The 21,274-nt window shown below is 37.5% G+C and overlaps 1 protein-coding gene across 1 annotated transcript in view; it reads left to right on the forward strand.

The window, feature by feature from the left end:
• EFCAB13 (EF-hand calcium binding domain 13) overlaps positions 1-21,274 on the forward strand; it is a 139,251-nt gene that overhangs the window by 95,493 nt on the left and 22,484 nt on the right. The window contains exons 21-25 of the mRNA XM_045080864.1: positions 6,104-6,154; positions 10,048-10,191; positions 14,344-14,415; positions 17,449-17,592; positions 21,073-21,144. Of these exons, the coding sequence (XP_044936799.1) occupies positions 6,104-6,154; positions 10,048-10,191; positions 14,344-14,415; positions 17,449-17,592; positions 21,073-21,144 (483 nt within the window). The remainder of the gene's footprint in view (positions 1-6,103; positions 6,155-10,047; positions 10,192-14,343; positions 14,416-17,448; positions 17,593-21,072; positions 21,145-21,274) is intronic.

A 21,274-nucleotide genomic window follows, 5' to 3' on the forward strand; every position in this document is an offset into this window, starting at 1 on the left:
ATGTCGTTTGCAAATATCTTCTCCCATTCTGTCAGTTGTCTTTTGATTTTGTTAACTGTTTCCTTTGCTGTGCAAAAGCTTTTGATCTTGATGAAATCCCAGTAGTTCATTTTTTCCCTTGCTTCCCTTGCCTTTTGCGTTGTTCCTAGGAAGATATTGCTGCGGCAGAGGTCGAAGAGGTTGCTGCCCGTGTTCTCTCTCAAGGATTTTGATGGATTCCTTTCGTACATTGAGGTCCTTCATCCATTTTGAGTCTATTTTTGTGTGTGGTGTAAGGAAATGGTCCAATTTCATTTTTCTGCATGTGGCTGTCCAATTTTTCCCAGCACCATTTATTGAAAAGGCTGTGTCTTTTTTCCATTGGACATTCTTTCCTGCTTTGTCGAAGATTAGTTGACCATAGATTTGAGGGTCTATTTCTGGGGCTCTCTATTCTGTTCCATTGATCTATGTGTCTGTTTTTGTGCCAGTACCATGTTGTCTTGATGATGACAGCTTTGTAATAGAGCTTGAAGTCCGGAATTGTGATGCCACCAACGTTGGCTTTCTTTTTCAATATCCCTTTGGCTATTCGAGGTCTTTTCTGGTTCCATATAAATTTTAGAATTATTTGTTCCATTTCTTTGAAAAAGATGGATGGTACTTTGATAGGAATTGCATTAAATGTGTAGATTGCTTTAGGTAGCATAGACATTTTCACAATATTTATTCTTCCAATCCAGGAGCATGGAACATTTTTCCATTTCTTTGTGTCTTCCTCAATTTCTTTCATGAGTACTTTATAGTTTTCTGAGTATAGATTCTGTGTCTCTTTGGTTAGGTTTATTCCTAGGTATCTTATGGTTTTGGATGCAATTGTAAATGGGATTGACTCCTTAATATCTCTTTCTTCTGTCTTGCTGTTGGTGTAGAGAAATGCAACTGATTTCTGTGCATTGATTTTATATCCTGACACTTTACTGAATTCCTGTATAAGTTCTAGCAGTTTTGGAGTGGAGTCTTTTGGGTTTTCCACATATAGTATCATATCATCTGCGAAGAGTGATAATTTGACTTCTTCTTTGCCGATTTGGATGCCTTTAATTTCCTTTTGTTGTCTGATTGCTGACGCTAGGACCTCTAGTACGATGTTGAATAGCAGTGGTGATAATGGACATCCCTGCCGTGTTCCTGACCTTAGCGGAAAAGCTTTCAGTTTTTCTCCATTGAGAATGATATTTGCGGTGGGTTTTTCATAGATAGCTTTGATGATATTGAGGTATGTGCCCTCTATCCCTACACTTTGAAGAGTTTTGATCAGGAAGGGATGTTGTACTTTGTCAAATGCTTTTTCAGCATCTATTGAGAGTATCATATGGTTCTTGTTCTTTCTTTTATTGATGTGTTGTATCACATTGACTGATTTGCGGATGTTGAACCAAACTTGCAGCCCTGGAATAAATCCCACTTGGTCGTGGTGAATAATCTTTTTAATGTACTGTTGAATCCTATTGGCTAGTATTTTGTTGAGTATTTTCGCATCTGTGTTCATCAAGGATATCGGTCTATAGCTCTCTTTTTTGGTGGGATCCTTGTCTGGTTTTGGGATCAAGGTGATGCTGGCCTCATAAAATGAGTTGGGAAGTTTTCCTTCCATTTCTATTTTTTGGAACAGTTTCAGGAGAATAGGAATTAGTTCTTCTTTAAATGTTTGGTAGAATTCCCCCGGGAAGCCGTCTGGCCCTGGGCTTTTGTTTGTTTGGAGATTTTTAATGACTGTTTCAATCTCCTTACTGGTTATGGGTCTGTTCAGGCTTTCTATTTCTTCCTGGTTCAGTTGTGGTAGTTTATATGTTTCTAGGAATGCATCCATTTCTTCCAGATTGTCAAATTTATTGCCGTAGAGTTGCTCATAGTATGTTCTTATAATAGTTTGTATTTCTTTGGTGTTAGTTGTGATCTCTCCTCTTTCATTCATTATTTTATTTATTTGGGTCCTTTCTCTTTTCTTTTTGATAAGTCGGGCCAGGGGTTTATCAAATTTATTAATTCTTTCAAAGAACCAGCTCCTAGTTTCGTTGATTTGTTCTATTGTTTTTTTGGTTTCTATTTCATTGATTTCTGCTCTGATCTTTATGATTTCTCTTCTCCTGCTGGGCTTAGGGTTTCTTTCTTGTTCTTTCTCCAGCTCCTTTAGGTGTAGGGTTAGGTTGTGTACCTGAGACCTTTCTTGTTTCTTGAGAAAGGTTTGTACCGCTATATATTTTCCTCTCAGGACTGCCTTTGTTGTGTCCCACAGATTTTGAACCGTTGTATTTTCATTATCATTTGTTTCCATGATTTTTTTCAATTCTTCTTTAATTTCCCGGTTGACCCATTCATTCTTTAGAAGGATACTGTTTAGTCTCCATGTATTTGGGTTCTTTCCAAACTTCCTTTTGTGGTTGAGTTTCTAGCTTTAGAGCATTGTGGTCTGAAAATATGCAGGGAATGATCCCAATCTTTTGATACCGGTTGAGTCCTGATTTAGGACCGAGGATGTGATCTATTCTGGAGAATGTTCCATGTGCACTAGAGAAGAATGTGTATTCTGTTTGCTTTGGGATGAAATATTCTGAATATATCTGTGATGTCCATCTGGTCCAGTGTGTCATTTAAGGCCTTTATTTCCTTGCTGATCTTTTGCTTGGATGACCTGTCCATTTCAGTGAGGGGAGTGTTAAAGTCCCCTACTACTATCATTGTATTATTATTGTTGATGTGTTTCTTTGATTTTGTTATTAATTGGTTTATATAGTTGGCTGCTCCCACATTGGGGGCATAGATATTTAAAATTGTTAAATCTTCTTGTTGGACAGACCCTTTGAGTATGATATAGTGTCCTTCCTCATCTCTTATTATAGTCTTTGGCTTAAAATCTAATTGATCTGATATAAGGATTGCCACTCCTGCTTTCTTCTGATGTCCATTAGCATGGTAAATTCTTTTCCACCCCCTCACTTTAAATCTGGAGGTGTCTTCGGGCTTAAAATGTGTTTCTTGGAGGCAACATATAGATGGGGTTTTGTTTTTTTTTATCCATTCTGATACCCTGTGTCTTTTGACAGGGGCATTTAGCCCATTAACATTCAGGGTAACTATTGAGAGATATGAATTTAGTGCCATTGTATTGCCTGTAAGGTGACTGTTACTGTATATGGTCTCTGTTCCTTTCTGATCTACCACTTGTAGGCTCTCTCTTTGCTTAGAGGACCCCTTTCAATATTTCCTGTAGAGCTGGTTTGGTATTTGCAAATTCTTTCAGTTGTTGTTTGTCCTGGAAGCTTTTAATCTCTCCTTCTATTTTCAATGATAGCCTAGCTGGATATAGTATTCTTGGCTGCATGTTTTTCTCGTTTAGTGCTGTGAAAATATCATGCCAGCTCTTTCTGGCCTGCCTAGTCTCTGTGGATAAGTCAGCTGCCAATCTAATATTTTTACCATTGTATGTTACAGACTTCTTTTCCCGGGCTGCTTTCAGGATTTTCTCTTTGTCATTGAGACTTGTAAATTTTACTATTAGGTGACGGGGTGTGGGCCTATTCTTATTGATTTTGAGGGGCATTCTCTGAACCTCCTGAATTTTGATGCTCGTTCCCTTTGCCATATTGGGGAAATTCTCCCCAATAATTCTCTCTAGTATACCTTCTGCTCCCCTCTCACTTTCTTCTTCTTCTGGAATCCCAATTATTCTAATGTTGTTTCGTCTTATGGTGTCACTTATCTCTCGAATTCTCCCCTCATGGTCCAGTAGCTGTTTGTCCCTCTTTTGCTCAGCTTCTTTATTTTCTGTCATTTGGTCTTCTATATCACTAATTCTTTCTTCTGCCTCATTTATCCTAGCAGTGAGAGCCTCCATTTTTGATTGCACCTCATTAATAGCTTTTTTGATTTCACCTTGGTTAGATTTTAGTTCTTTTATTTCTCCAGAAAGGGCTTTTATATCTCTCGAGAGGGTTTCTCTAATATCTTCCATGCCTTTTTCGAGCCCGGCTAGAACCTTGAGAATTGTCATTCTGAACTCTAGATCTGACATATTACCGATGTCTGTATTGATTAGGTCCCTAGCCTTCGGTACTGCCTCTTGTTCTTTTTTTTTGTGTTGAATTTTTACGTCTTGTCATTTTGTCCAGATAAGAGTAAATGAAGGGGCAAGTAAAATACTAAAAGGGTGGCAACAACCCCAGGAAAATATGCTTTAACCAAATTAGAAGAGATCCAAAATCGTGAGTGGGGAGAAAGGGGATAAAAAGAGGTTCAAAAAGGAAGAAAGAAAGAAAAAAACAAAAAGAAAAGAAAAAGAAAAAAAAAAAAAAAAAAAAAAAAAAAAAAAAAAAAAAGAAAACACCTAAGAAAAATGTAAAAAATATATATATATATATTAGATAAACTAGTAAAAAATCGTTAAAAAAGAAAAAGGTAACAGTTAAAAAAAAAAAATTTTACCCGAAGGTGAGAAAAAAAAAAAAAATGAAAAAGAAAAAATTAAATTAACTGCAAGACTAAAAAAAAAATCACAGGAAAAAAGCCATGAGTTCCGTGCTTGGCTTTCTCCTCCTCTGGAATTCTGCTGCTCTCCTTGGTATTGAAACCGCACTCCTTGGTAGGTGAACTTGGTCTCGGCTGGATTTCTTGTTGATCTTCTGGGGGAGGGGCCTGTTGTAGTGATTCTCAAGTGTCTTTGCCCCAGGCGGAATTACACCGCCCTTACCGGGGGCCGGGGTGAGTAATCCGCTCGGGTTTGCTTTCAGGAGCTTTTGTTCCCTGAGCGCTTTCCGTAGAGTTCCAGAGGACGGGAATACAAATGGCGGCCTCCTGGTCTCCGGCCCGGAGGAGCCGAGAGCCCAGGGCCCCACTCCTCAGTGCGCCCTCAGAGAACAGCGCCCAGTTACTCCCGTCTGCCTGACCTCTGGCCGCGCTCCGAGCTCACCGAGCCTGCGACCGGTTCAAGGTAACACGGAGCTGCGAGCTTACTGTCGGCTCTGTCTCTGTAGCCGGCTTTCCCGTTCCAATACCCGCAAGCTCTGCGACACTCAGACACCCCCGATCCTTCTGTGACCCTGCGGGACCTGAGGCCACGCTGACCCCACGTGGGCTTCGCCCCGGTTTAGCCTCTGGAGCGATGTCCCTCAGCGGAACAGACTTTTAAAAGTCCTGATTTTGTGCGCGGTTGCTCCGCCGCTTGCCGGGAGCCGGCCCCTCCCCCCGGGGTCTATCTTCCCGTCGCTTTGGATTCACTTCTCCGCCGGTCCTACCTTTCAGAAAGTGGTTGTTTTTCTGTTTCCAGAATTGCTGTTCTTCTTCTCTTCGATCTGCCGATGGATTTTCAGGTGTTTGCAATCTTTAGATAAGCTATCTAGCTGATCTCCGGCTAGCTGAAGCAGTCTCAGCTTGCTACTTCTCCGCCATCTTGACTCCTCCCCCCGTTTTTTTTTTTTTTTTTTTTTTTTTTTTTTTTTAAATCTTGCTTAGAACAAGTAAACAAATTAAGGTAAATATAATGTGTTTTTATTCTAACCTCCTTTTGTTTTAAGGTAATATCTGGACTAGTTGTGGGTTATTCTAAATGTCTCTCTAGTTGTAATATGGTTTATCTATGCAGATGGACATATTTTATTTCTATCACTTGTCCCTCAAAGAGATCTCTGTAGCAATTTGCATTTTTGTAGAAAGTGTATAGAATGTAGGGTGTAACAACAGCAGCTTGTCCTTAGGAGAAGCTCCATGATTAGATAGATAGGTAAGCAAGCAGAACTAGAGAAGGACAATCCAGACTAATAAACATTTTATTGAATATATGGGCCTGGAGATGAACCTGCCCATTTGGGAGAAAGGAAACATTTATGACATTAGAATCTCAGTCACTTTTAAGGAGCTTGGTGGAGGTTGACAAATCCATGGGCTCAAAGAAGTAAGAGGAGGATGAATAGAAAAAATATTTTGGAAGCCAGTGGATGATTTTGAGAGGAAGGGAATGGTCAATGGGAAATGTTACTGAGAGATGAAGTATTTAGTCTAGGCTTTCTTTCAAACTGGATAAAATCAGGATGCTGTTCCTTATGGCATAATCTCTGTAAATTTGCAGATTTTAAGAAAGAGGCTTTGTCTTCAAATCTGAGACTACCAAAAGCAGATGGTAAGAACTTTATATGTGTATAAGAAAACATTCCCTATAAAAGAGTTACTCTTTAGGAATCATTGCCAGGTGCCAATGGATTCCTAGTCCATTTTCCCCACTCCAGCCAGAGTAATATTTTTTTCAAAAAAGTAATCTGATTATGTCAGATTACTAGATCTACTAGATATTACATATCCTCCCTATTTATATTATATTACAGATCTCCCTATTTATAACTCTTTAAACATTTTCCATTGCTGTTAAAGATCAAAATCCATCCTATATGTCCTAGTCCTCTAACACAATCTTGTACCATTATCCTTGTTTTCTATACTTTCAAATACATTGCCTTTCTTTCATTTTCTTAGATCTCTCTTTTCCTCCCATCACAAAGCTTTTGCATATTTTATTCCCTGGAATATTTTTCCCCAACCCTCTTTGCCTAGTTCAAGTTTACTCATCTTTCAGATGCATGTCAGATTCCTCTAGGGGAGCCAATCGTTATCTGCTAGTCTAGGTCGACTTCCTTTGTTAATATGCTTTCATTAAACCATGTCTCATTCATGGCATTTGTTTCATATTGTAAGTACTCATTCATATTTTTTAAATGATACTAGAAACACTCAGTATATTTTACCTTATGAAGTAACAAAAATTAAGGGCATCTTCCTGGCTCAGTCAGTAGAGCATATGACTCTTGATCTCCGGGTTAGGAATTCAAGACCCTTATTGAGTATAGAGCTTACTTAGAAAAAAATAAAGTAACAAAAATATTAAATAACTTAAATCATCTTAATTCATTAGGATCAAAATAATACAATTTTTAATGAAAAATTCTGAGTGTAGTGAACATACAATGTTAATTTGCTTCACATGTACAACATAGTAATTCAGCTTCTCTATACATTATGCCATGCTCACCACAAATGTAACTACCATCAGTCACCATACAACGTGGTTACAATATCATTGACTATATTCCCTACACTATGCCATGACATATTCATAACATAGCTGGAAGCCTGTCTCTCCCATTCCCCTTCACCCATTTTGCCCATCCTCCTACCGACCTTTTCTCTGGGCACCCATCAGTTTGTTCTCTGTATTTATAGGACGATTCTGCCTTTTTTTTTTTAAGATTTTATTTATTTATTTGACACAGAGAGAGAGAGATCACAAGCAGGGGGAACAGCAGAGGGAGAGGGAACTTAATCCCAAGACCCTGGGATCATGACCTGAGCTGAAGGCAGACACTTAACCAACTGAATCACTCGGGCGCACTCTCTGTACTTTTTGTTTTTTTATTTGTTTTGTTTTTTAGATTCGACAGATGAGTACAATTACATGGTATTTGTTTTTCTCAGTCTGACATATTTCCTTAGCATAATGCCCTTAGGTCCATCCATGTTGGCAAAACGGCAAAAAAAAAAAAAAAAAAAAAAAAAAAAGTCTCATCTTTTTCCATGGCTGTGTCATATTCCATAAATATACCACATCTTTATTCATTCACCTACTTGAGATACTTTCATATCTTGGCTTTTGTAAGTAATACTGTAATACACATAGGAGTGCATATACCTTTTTGAATTAGTGTTTTTGTCTTCTTTGGGTAAATACCCATTGTGAAATTATTGGGTCATATGGTATTACTATTTTTAATTTTTTGAGGAATCTCCATATTATTTTCCTTAGTGGCTTTACCAATTTACATTCCACCAACAGTACACAAGGGCTCCTTTTTCCCCACATCCCTGCCAACACCTGTTATTTCTTATGTTTTTGATTCTAGCCATTCTGACAGATGTAAGGTGATAGATACCTCATTGTGATTTTGATTTGCATTCCCCTGAGATTAGTGATGTTGAATATCTTTTCTTGTGTCTGTTGGCCATTTGTAATGTTTTCTTCAGAGTCATCTGCCCATGTTAAAATATGACTATTTTCCAGTCATCGTTTTAATTATTTGATTAATGATTCTTTTTCTTACATGCCTAGAAGAGTCATTGGACCAAGGACTACATCTCTACTTTGCTTCATATCCTAGTATTGTTTCTCTAGATCCTGGCACCACCCTGGCTTTCAGCAGGCTTTTAGGAGTAGCTACTATTAATAATTAATATTATATGGGGCACCTGGGTGGCTCAATGGGTTAAAGCCTCTGCCTTCGGCTCAGGTCATGATCCCAGGGTCTGGGGATTGAGCCCCACATCGGGCTCTCTGCTCAGCGGGGAGCCTGCTTCCCCCTCTCTCTCTGCCTGCTTCTCTGCCTACTTGTGATTTCTCTCCCTCTGTTAAATAAATAAATAAAGTCTTAAAAAATAATTAATATTGGGGCACCTGGGTGGCTCAGTGGGTTAAAACCTCTGCCTTCAGCTCAAGTCATGATCCCAGGGTCCTGGGATCGAGCCCTGCATTGGGCTGTCTGCTCAGCAGGGATCCTGCTTCCTCCTCTCTCTCTGCCTGCTTCTCTGCCTACTTGTGATCTCTGTCTGTCAAATAAATAAATAAAATCTTAAAAAAAAAAAAAAAACCAGGCTGTGAGATGTCCAAGGGCAGAGAATCGATCTGGACACCATACCCAGTTAAAAAAAAAAAATTAATATTATACAATATTTACTATGTTAGGTATTTTTCTAAATCTTTTATGTTATCAACTCATATAATTATAAATATTTATGGAATGAATCAATGACAATAAAACTTTATTATCTCATTAGTCTCCTCTCTCATCACTTCTGCATTTGTATTTATTCTGTAGCCATACTACTTATTACAATTTAAACTGGCTCGCTCTATTTGCTTTTGGTTCCATATCTTTGTATGTGCTGTTTCCTTTCTATACATTTCCTGTCAGATAAACTCAAATTTTTTTACCCTAAACTCATCTCAAATGTCACATAAGACTTTTCAGAGTTGTAGGTTAGGTGAACTGTCTCAGTGCTTTCATAATATCTTGTGCATATTTTTCTCATCATACCAACTGTATCATGTATTACCATTTTATTTATAGACATGACAGATTCAGTCTTTGTTTTCTGGGAATTCACAGGAAACTTTTTTACGGGAAAACTCTTTGATGAAAGGGCTGAAATTTTCATTATTGGTCTTGGTAGCTGCAAAAAAATTATTAGTACAATGAATAAAAGTCTTAAATGGTATTATGTTTTCTTTCCAGGTGAAGGTTTAGATCTGTTGGTATAACACAATAATTTTCAGACTGTGGAAACATGCACGATGACTTCATTTTGGGATTAAGAGAGTGGGAAATGGTATTGATGAAAAATTGAAACACCCAATAATGATGTTTTATATTTTAAATTGGTGTGGTATCAACAGGACTACTCCATTTGGTTGTATGGGTTTTGCCTTGCGCAAAGATGCCTGGAGGTAGGGTACAAGCAGAGACTGAAACACACTCCATATTTCACTATGCTCTTCAGACTTGGACCACCAGTGCTAGATTTCAGCTGCCCAGAGCAAGGTGTGCTTCTTTGTAATAGATACATACAAAGGGGACCCTTTCTCAATCACCCAAAAGCACAATAGAGACTAGTGGTGGCCCTGGGGATCAAGAGATTTAATCTCAAATTTTAGCCTTTTTTGTTTACTTTATCAGTTGATAGAAATCTATATCTACATGTAAGGGATTTAACTATTATTTAAGAAAAGCTTACAGCTCATTCAGTATTTAGTGGGTTAATGGATTCAGATAACTCATATTCTCTTTGGCATGTAATTTTTTGGTTTTAAATGCTGCTTGAAATAAGTGGGTTGTTGGAAAATATTTTGCTTTTTTTTTTTTAGTTAAATATATATGCTTAATTCGAGAATTCATCTATAATGGACTTTGGACAAACTATTTTGCACTTTTTCGAACATATTATCTTACATATATTTATTTATCTTTGTAGAGATTGAAGAAGCTATTCATATCTTGTCCAGTGTTGATAATGGCAAGATTGATATACCTAGCTTGGAGCATGCCCTGGAAAGTTTGAATGTCAGTTTGACTGAGGAGGACATCAGTGAAGCCCTCCAGCGTTGCGACATCAATGGTGAGGATTATTTTGGTGTGAGGTCCTTTTCATTTTTCCCTGTTAATGAGATACAGTCTTAGAGCATATATATGTGGGTAAAATGCTAAGGACAGTCACACTGGAGACTTAGGCTGATACAAATTAGAGCCAAAATAGTCTGCTAATTTAAATATTTATTGACCATATCTTTCTATTCACACTTATCTAGGTATATATGCTTATTTAGTAATTACTATTCATTTCTTAAAAGCATGGGTGGGAAAATTCCATTGTAATAAAACAAAGACATGACACCAGCAGCTTCATTTTGATATGCAGTCTTTCTTCAGAGAAGATCACCTTCATCTGTCCTTCTATAGTACTTGACTCATTCTGTTTTTTTAACCAAAAGAAATACCCCGAATTTCACTACATTTTAGAAGAACAGTTATTGAGTTTTGGTCATTGTTTCTAAGTGAGAATATATTTATCTGTGGTTTCAATTTTTAACTTCTTGTAGTATATACTTGATCTTCTTTCCTATATACATTCACTCTTAAGCGTCAAATCATGTGGGAACACTTCAATTTAGAGCTGGTAAGTTAAAATGGTTTTAGGTGGCTTTTTATTTGGGGTTTATCTTAACCAGCTTGTTTTTTCTATGGGAATCTGATGAGTGTGGGTTTAAGAGTACTCCTGAGCTTGGTTTGGTTATTGCCTTTGCCAGGTACTCTAGATTTTTATTGACCTCAATCAATTTATATGTTTTGACCTGGGGTTTCTCATACCATGAGAGCAGTATCAATTTAGACTCCAAACCCACATGAGATTCAGGAGATCCTTCACAGGAGATTTTTTCCCCACTGCCTTTCAGAATTAGAAGATTTAGGTCTCCTTGTTGTTTACTTGGGCCAGTGAATACAGTGTTTTAATCTCCCTTTCACTGGATTGAGCTTCTTTAAGCATCCAAGGTTTTTTTTTTTTTTAATTTTCTATATCTTTTAAATAAACATATAATGTATTATTAGCCCCAGGGGTACAGGTCTGTGAACTGCCAGGTTTACACACTTCACAGCTCTCACCATAGCACATACCCTCCCCAATGTCCATAACCCCACCACCCTCTCCTTACCCCCCTCCCCCTGGCCCCCCTCAGTTTGTTTTGTGAGATTAAGAGTCTCTTATGGTTTGTCTCCCTCCCAATCCCATCTTGTTTCATTTATTCTTTTCCTACTCTTCAAACCCCCCACAATGCATCTCCACTTCTCATATCAGGGAGATCATATGATAGTTGTCTTTCTCTGTCTAGTTCTATCCATGTCGTCACAAATGGCAAGATTTCATTTCTTTTGATGGCTGCATAGTTTTCCATTGTATATATATATACACCACATGTTCTTTATCCATTCATCTGTTGATAGACATCTAGGTTTTTTCCATAGTTTAGCTATTGTGGACATTGCTGCTATAAACATTCGGGTGGACGTGCCCCTTCGGATCACTACATTTGTATCTTTAGGGTAAATACCCAGTAGTGCAATTGCTGGGTCATAGGGTAGCTCTATTTTTAACTTTTTGAGGAACCCCCATGCTGTTTTCCAGAGTGGTTGAAGCAGGTTGCATTTCCACCAACAGTGTCGGAGGGTTCTCCTTTCTCCGCATCCTCGCCAGCATTCCTGACTTGTTAATTTTAGCCATTCTGACTTTCTGACTGGTGTGAGGTGGTACTTCATTGTGGTTTTGATTTGTATTTCCCTGATGCCGAGTGATGTGGAGCACTTTTTCATGTGTCTGTTGGCCATCTGGATGTCTTCTTTGTAGAAATGTCTGTTCATGTCTTCTGCCCATTTCTTGATTGGATTATTTGTTCTTTGGGTGTTGAGTTTGCTAAGTTCTTTATAGATTTTGGACACTAGCCCCTTATCTGATATGTCATTTGCAAATATCTTCTCCCATTCTGTCAGTTGTCTTTTGATTTTGTTAACTGTTTCCTTTGCTGTGCAAAAGCTTTTGATCTTGATTAAGTCCCAATAGTTCATTTTGCCCTTGCTTCCCTTGCCTTGGCAATGTTCCTAGGAAGAAGTTGCTGTGGCTGAGGTGGAAGAGGGTGCTGCCTGTGTTCTCCTCAAGGATTTTGATGGATTCCTTTCTCACATTGAGGTCCTTCATCCATTTTGAGTCTATTTTTGTGTGTGGTGTAAGGAAATGGTCCAATTTCATTTTTCTGCATGTGGCTGTCCAATTTTCCCAATACCATTTTTTTAAGTATAATTTTTTTTTATTTTCAGCATAACAGTATTCATTATTTTTGCACCACACCCCGTGGAATGCGTGCCTTCTCTAATACCCACCACCTTGTTCCCCCAGCCTCCCACCCCCTGCCGCTTCAAACCCCTCAGATTGTTTTTCAGAGTCCATAGTCTCTCATGGTTCACCTCGCCTTCCAATTTCCCCCAGCTCCCTTCCAACACCATTTATTGAAGAAGCTGTTTTTTTTCCATTGGACATTCTTTCCTGCTTTGTCAAAGATTAGTTGACCATAGAGTCGAGGGTCTATTTCTGGGCTCTCTCTTCTGTTCCATTGATCTATGTGTCTGTTTTTGTGCCAGTACCATGCTGTCTTGATGATGACAGCTTTGTAATAGAGCTTGAAGTCCGGAATTGTGATGCCACCAACTCTGGCTTTCTTTTTCAATATTCCTTTGGCTATTTGAGGTATTTTCTGGTTCCATATAAATTTTAGGATTATTTGTTCCATTTCTTTGAAAAAAATGGATGGGATTTTTATAGGGATTTAAGCATCCAAGTTTTTTTTTTTTTTTAAGATTTTATTTATTTGTCATAGAGAAGCGAGAGTGAGCACAGGCAGACAGAGTGGCAGGCAGAGGCAGAGGGAGAAGCAGGCTCCCCACCAACCAAGGATCCCGATGTGGGACTCGATCCCAGGATCAGACAGAGTGGCAGGCAGAGGCAGAGGGAGAAGCAGGCTCCCCACCAAGCAAGGAGCCCGATGTGGGACTCGATCCCACTGTGGGATCATGACCTGAGCCGAAGGCAGCCACTCAACCAACTGAGCCACCCTGGTGTCCCTAAGCATCCAAGTTTTATTTGGTATCTAAATTCAAACTCTCCAAGTAGCATGGACCCAAATTTTCTTTTATGAATATGCATGAATATTTAAATCAAACACCTTGTCACTTTGGGATCTGATACGTATCCCCAAATAGTTATAGCCTCAGTACTCACTGTTTTCTACTCTTTTTTTTTTAATTTTTAATTTTTAATTTTTTATAAACATATAATATATTTTTATCCCCAGGGGTACAGGTCTGTGAATCGCCAGGTTTACATACTTCACAGCACTCACCAAAGCACATACCCTCCCCAGTGTCCATAACCACACCCCCCTTCTCCCAACCCCCCTCTCTCCAGCATGTTTTCTACTCTTGATCTATGTGTCCACTTAACTTATTATTTCCTGTTCATATATCTTAGTAATGCATTTATAGAATATTGTATTTCATACAGTATCCTAGGGATTTGTGGTGTGATAGTTTCTGTGCTATCCAGCTAGCTATTTTTTTATGTTAAAGTATCCTTAATGTAGTTGATAACTCTATATTTTCTCTTATGGTAGCATTATTGCGTCTTTCTTCAAGTGTGTGTGTGTGTGCGCGCGCGCGCGTCTGTGTGTGTCCTAATAGTTAACTTTGTGACCTCTGGCCTGAGACTATCTTAGTTCAAATACCACATCCTCTAGCACTTTCTGGCTTTTGTGACCTAGACAACTTATTTAATTTCTCTTGGCTTTCATCTTTTAAAGATAGTCATATCAAGTATACCCATGTTATAGAATTATTGTGAAGATTTTGGTTAATAAATGTAAAGCATCATAAAAGGATCCTTAGTCTGTATAAGGAACTGAACATTATGTAAGTTCTTTTTTCTCTCTTTTTTTTTAATTATGTTTAATTAGCCAACATATAGAACTCAAGAAAATAAGCTGTTAAGATCATTAACTGTTCAATAGATGGTTCCTAAAAGTATGAAAAGTTATTTTGCAATAGTTTCAGTCATTTGAGATAGAAAATAAGGTAAAACGGAATTTTAAGTATTGTAAATAGAAACCTTTATGTAGAAATTCACAGTATCAGGTTTTTAATGTCAGCATGCTTGATTTTGACTTTACAGATAATAATGAAGTGAATTTAAAAGATTTCTTTGAAAGAATTAAAGAAAGTCCGTCTTTCAAAGAGTCCACAGGTAAGTGAATACTACTAGTTCAAAGACAAATGACTGTAAAATAAAGATATGAAATGATATTAAAAAATCAATATCCAGATTTCATGTGTTTACTCTATAATCTCTATAGTTTTAAAAAGGATTTAAGGCACTTATATAAATAATATAAGAATGTAAAAGACAAGTGAGGAAAATGGGAAAAAGTTATAATGGAGGGAAAAGAAAACAGGGTTGAAGAAGATACATAGGAAACACCTTTGTTGTTCTTACAAAGTCCTTCCTCAAGAGGAGGTAACTTTTTCTTCATTCAAGGGGTACTGGATCTATGAAGGAAATCTGGTCTGGAAATCAGGTGAGGCATCACTACTCTCTGTTGTGTCATCTCAGGTTAGGCCTCTGCAGTTTTCAGGTCTCCTCAGCTGGATTGCCCATCTATTTTATTTACGGAAATCTTCAACTAATCAGTTTCTCTAAATCTTCATGGCATTGATCCCCATATCATTCTTATTGCCATATCATCTCTGTTGCCTAACTTTGCCCCTGCAGTGTAAAGACTATTGCTTGGTCTTTGTCCCTGAAGTTCCTTTCATCCTTCTTGAAATTAGGGAGGTATTGAAATTTCAATACTGGCAGCATTTCCTAACCCCACATCTACAGGGGACACCTACCAAAGAAATCTCCACAGGTGTAGACACCCCTGTCAACAATGTATTCCTAAAAGCTTTGGTGAAACAAATGTCCTTTTTTTTTTTTTTAAAGATTTTATTTATTTATTTGACAGACAGAGATCACAGGTAGGCAGAGAGGCAGGCAGAGAGAGAGGAGGAAGCAGGCTCCCTGCTGAACGGAGAGCCTGATGCAGGGCTCGATCCCAGGACCCTGGGATCAAGACCTGAGCCGAAGGCAGAAGCTTTAACCCACTAAGCTACCCAGGCACCCCCAAATGTCCTTTCTTTTTCACATTTTAATATCTCTAAAATTATAACACCTTTATAATTGATGGCATTATTTATTGCATGTACATTTTTATTGAGATATAATTCACATACCATCAAATCCATCCTTTTAAAGTGTACAGTTCAGTGGGTTTTGGTGTATTTACAAAGTTGTGCAACCATCACACTCTAATTTTGGGACATTTTCATTGCCTCAAAAAGAAACACTGTACCCTTTAATAGTTATTAACATCTTTACATGTGTTTATTGGCCATTTATATATCTTCTTTGGAGATGTGTATCCTTTGCTTATTTTAAAATTGGGTTATTTGTCAAGTTATAAGAGTTCATATATTCTGGACTATACACCTTTATCAGATACATGATTTGAAAATCTTTTCTCCTATTAAAGGGTCTTTTCCCTTTCTTGTTGGTGTCTTTTGAAGCACAGAGGTTTTTAAATTGGATGGAATCCAATTTATATTTTTTTTTTTTAATTTATTAATTTATTTATTTATTTGACAGAGAGAGAGATCACAAGTTAGGCAGAGAGGCAGGCAGAGAGAGAGGAGGAAGCAGGCTCCCTGCTGAGCAGAGAGCCTGATGTGGGACTCGATCCCAGGACTCTGAGATCATGACCTGAGCCGAAGGCAGCGGCTTAACCCACTGAGCCACCCAGGCGCCCCATCCAATTTATATTTTCTTTTGTCACTTCTTTTGGTGTCACATCTAAAGATAGTCCAAGATCCTAAAGATTCATACTGATGTTTTCTTTTAAGAGTTTTCTAGTTTTAGCCTTTTAATTCGAATCTTTGACTTGAGTTAATGTTTGCACGTGGAGGGAGATGGGGGTCCACGTTGATTCTTTTGCATGCAGCTATCCAGTCATCCCGGCGTCGTTTGTTGACAAAGTTATTCTTTCCCCATTAAAGGATTTTGGCATTCTTCACAAAAATCAATTGATCATAAGTGTATGGATTTATTTCTCAACTCTCAATTCCATTCCATTGATTTTTATTTATTCTTATACCAGAGCCACATGGTCTTGATTACTATAGCTTTGTGGTAAAGTGATAACCTAGGCAGAAATCTTTCACCAGAGCCGGGCATCAGAGTTACATGTAAGTTTCATCCACCTGGTTCTAGTTTCGGGCAATGATGGAGTAGCTTATATCAAACCAACCTTCCTGCTGAGAGTAACTAGTAAAATTTGGACTAAATTAAACTGCATCAACAACCACAACCATTTGAAGGCATTGGAAAGCAACCAAAGCTGTCAGGATTTGTGGGGCTGTAAGATAAATACAAAGAGCGTGACTTGTAGCAGCAATAGCAGCTGTTGCTGCTTCTTGTCTGTTTTGTCTTTGTAACATGACTTAAGTGAAATAATGCAAATTTTGATGTAAACTTCTTTGTAATTTGTAATGCTTCATAGTTATTTCAGGGGCCACGTATGAAGTATTATGTAGCCAAAGGCATAAAGGTTGACCACTTAACATGTCAACTTGAAAGGTACATTAGTTAAGGGCATGGGTTTTGGAACTGCAGTGCCTGGACTTGAATCCTGGTCCTGCCACTTACTACCAATCTATTCCTTAGTAAATCACTTAGTCTCACTAACCTCAATTTCTTCATCTTAAAACTAGGGATAGTAATGCCCATCTTGGAATTATTATAAGGTTTAAGTAGGTAAAGTAGAAGTACTTAGAACAGTCTCTAGCACTTAGTAAGTTTTCAGTAATTGCTAACTATTATAATATACAATGGTTTTTAAAACTATACTAGTAGTTTCATGTAAAATTCTTTTATTCTGGGGCATCTGGGAGGCTCAGTCAGTTGGGCATCTGCCTTCAGCTCGGATCATGATCCTGTTGTCCCAGGATGGAGCCTGTGTAGTGCTCCCTGCTCAGCTGGGAGCTTTCTTCTCACTCTCCCTCCCCCACCCCCACCCATGCTCTCTGATATACACACACACACTGTCTGTCTCTCTCTTCCAAATAAATAAAATCTTTAACAAATAATAAAATAAAATTCTTTTATGCAGTCCAAGCTTAAGTGAAGGTAGATAATACACTCTTATTTCTGCTGTTGAAATATTTGTTTTCTTCTTTTTTGCAGCTACACAGCTACTCTTAGCTACTACCCAAATTCTCCAGAATGATCTAATTGATGCCTCTGACCTTGAAGAATTTTTGATAAACAATGACTTTCATGCAGCTAATGTTTTACTTAATGAAGTATTAAGACATGAACCTGAACATGGTTAGTAGCTTGAATGCATCTGTGTTATAAAGGCCATCATCTACTAGAGGGGGTGGGAGATGTATGGATGGGATACACAACAATGGAAGGCATGCTGTGGGAGCTGCAGTGGGATGACGGAGGAACACCAGTGCTACCCTGGTGTGCCAAGCCTGAGCCCTGTGAAACCAAATGGAGGGGTAAATCAGGTCCTACTTTATCTCTGTAGGTGGTGGTACTTGGGAGATGAGGTTACTTTGGCTGGCATGGGCAGTAGTCAATCAGAATGCCATGCACAGAGTAAAACAGAGTCCTTGAGGCCCTTTTCCAGGTATCAACCTGTTGGAAGGTGAACTGCTGATATCCAGGAATACCTCTGGTGGTATTGCACATGGTTTTGGGGCTCAGGGAAGCATATATTTATAAACATACAAAATAATTTCATTATTTTAATGATTGGTATTGTTGAATGTTATCTTTGCCTCATTTTCAAAAGAGAGGAGCAGTAGTCTTTATTTTTCTCTTCTCTGTAAGAGATTCCTCAGATGTTAATTAGAACTCAGAGGTGTACCCTAATGAGCCAACAGTTTTATTTACGGGAAAGTTAAGGATTATTGATTTAATTTCTTAAATTATATGGAATTACAAAGAAAATATCATATTTTCTTGTTAATATTGGCAGTCTGTATTTTTATAGGAATTCATCCATTTCATGTGACTTTTCAAATTTTTTGGATAAAGTTGCCCTTGACCTCTACTTTTTATCTTTTTTGATGTCTGCGTGATCAGTAATAATATCTTCATTTTCATTCTCAGTATAAGTGATTTGGAGCTTTTTTTTTTTTTTCCACACAGTCTCCACAGAATTTTTCTTTACCTTTTTGTAAAATTGAGATATAATGGACATAGAACATTGTGTAAGTTTAGGATATACAGTGTGTTGATTTGATACATATATATTGCAAATGGTTATCACTATGGTGTTCGCTAACACCTCTATCACATCACATGACTGTAATTTCTTTTTTTGTGGTGAGAACATTTAAGGTCTAGTCTCTTAGCAACTTTCGAGTATATAATACAGTTTTAGGTCAGCACAGCATTAAATTTCCAGAACCTACTCATCTTTTAACTGCAAATTTGCACCTTTTAACAATATCTCCCCAACTCACTGCTCCCCTGGAATTGCTGCTAACTACTATTCTACTCTGTTTCTATGAGATTGGCTTTTTTAGATCCACATATTAGTGATATATACAGTATTTGTCTTTGTCTGACTTATTAAGCATAAAGCCTTGAAGATCCATCCATTTTATTGCAAATGGCAGAATTTCCTTCTTTCTCGTGCTGAAATATTATTACACTGTATATACATACCACATCTCTTTATTCATCTGTTGATGGACACTTAGGTTATTTCCATATCTTGGCTTTTGTGAACAATGCTGCAAAATATGTGGAAGTGTCGATTCCTCTTAAAGATCCTGTTTTCATTTCCTTTGAATATATACCCATAAGGGAGATTGACGGATCATATGTTAGATCTATTTTTAATTTTGGGGCAGTCCTCCACCGTTGTCCATTGTGGCTATATCAATTTCCATCGCCACAAATAGTGAATAAGGGTTCCCTTTCTCCACATCCATGCAAACCTTGATCTCTTCTTGATGATAGCCATTCTAACAAGTGTGAATGATATCTCATTGTGGTTTTGATTTCCATTTCCTTGATGACTAGTGATGTTGAACAACTTTTCATGTACCTGTTGGCCATTTGGATGTCTTCTTTGGAAAAAATTTCTATTCAGTTGCTCTGCCCATTTTTTTCATCATTTTGTTTGCTTGTCTGTTTGTTATTGAGCTATGTGAATTATATATTTTGGATATTAACCCTTTACCAGATATATGGTTTGCAAATATTTTCTCTCATTCTGTAGGTTGCCTTTTCATTTTGCTGATTTTTTTTTCTGTACACAAGCCTTTAAGTTGGATGTAGTCCCACTTTTTGGTTTTTGCTTTTGTGTTTGTATTTGGGGTCATGTGAAAAAATTATTGCCAAGACCAGTGTCTGAAAGCTGCTTTTATGTTTTCTTCCAGGAAATTTATAATATCAGATATTACATTTAAGTCTTTAATCCATTTTGAGGTAACTTTTTTTGTGAGTGGTATAAGATGGAGGAGTGATTTCATTTTTCTGGATGTAGTTATCCAGTTTTTCAATACCGGTTATTGAAGAAACTATCCTTTTTCCATTGAATGTTCTTGGCTCCATTGTTCAATATTAGTTGAGTATATGTAGGGGTTTATTTCTGGACTCTGGACATTTTTGTTCTTTTTCCTCACCCCACAAGCCTATGAACATTTAACGTCACAGATAAATATTTACTGATGTACTGTGACCACAAACCATTGTAATAGCTAAGATTTTTTTTTTCTCCTCTAAGAACTGGTTTTCCTTCTTGAAAACCTATTGCTCTACATGAGGATGTATGTCTTAAACATATTTAGAACATTAAATTCTGTATATACTGCTATGTCCTACTTTCCAGTATTTTACTTGAACTTTAACACATTTGTAAGGAATATTGTTCTATAGCCTCTTACCCTACTCACGATGTGGTTTTCTTTTTTTTTTTTTTTTAATTTTGTTTTGTTTTGGATTTTTGTTTTTGTTTTCTTATAGTTTTAGGTCAAGTAAGAGCTACAGAAGGGTTTTCTTCAGAAGAGTAACCAGATTTTTTAAAGAGAAAGACCTCTTTTGCTGGATTGCAGAAAATAAATGTACATATAATGTATTATTTGCTCCAGGGGTACAGGTCTGTGAATCATCAGGCTTACACATTTCACACCACTCAGCATAGCACATACCCTTCCCAATATCCATAACCCAGCCACCCTATCCCTACTCCCTCAACCCTCTAGTAACCTTCAGTTTGGTTTGTTTTGTGAGATTAAGAGTCTCTTATGGTTTGTTTCCCTCCCAATCCCATCTTGTTTCATTTTTCCCCTCCCTACCTACCATGACCCCCTAATGTGCCTCTCAAATTCCTCATATCAGAGAGATCATATGATAATTGTCTTTCTCTGATTGACTTATTTTGTTAGCATGATACCGTCTAGTTCCATCCACGTTGTTGCAAATGGCAAGATTTCATTTCTCCTTATGGCTGCATAGTATTCCATTGTATATATATATATACCACATCTTCTTTATCTATTCATCTGTTGATGGACATCTAGGTTTTTTCCATAGTTTGGTTATTGTGGCTAGTTTTAACGATGCTGTTGTAATAGTGCATACATTAACTAGCATAGTGATAGATTCAAGAAATATCCTGAAATAAATAGAAATTGGTAATCATATGTTTGCAGAAGTTAAGGAGGAAGGAATAGTATAGGCTGATTCCCAGGCTTTTCACTTTGAGTATAATTTGACTCTTAGCTTCTGGTATATTAATTCAGAAGCAATAGCTCTTTCAGCCAAATTTTATTTGCATTGCAGAAAATGGCAAGATTACCATTCAAGAATTTTTAACTAAGTTCTGCAATACATTAAGAGTTCCTAAAGACACAGGTGAGTTTTACTTCATATGATTCTACTGCCTATATCTGGAAGGGCAAGCAGTGGTTTTCATGTTAAAACAACATAGGATTAGAGAGAGCATAGATAAGTAAGAAACAGTATGAAGATAAAACAATACAAT

The sequence above is a fragment of the Mustela putorius genome, unplaced genomic scaffold (genome assembly GCF_011764305.1).
Source record: "Mustela putorius furo isolate JIRA1106 unplaced genomic scaffold, ASM1176430v1.1 tig00000487_pilon_pilon_pilon, whole genome shotgun sequence".
NCBI classification, from domain to species: Eukaryota; Metazoa; Chordata; class Mammalia; order Carnivora; family Mustelidae; genus Mustela; species Mustela putorius.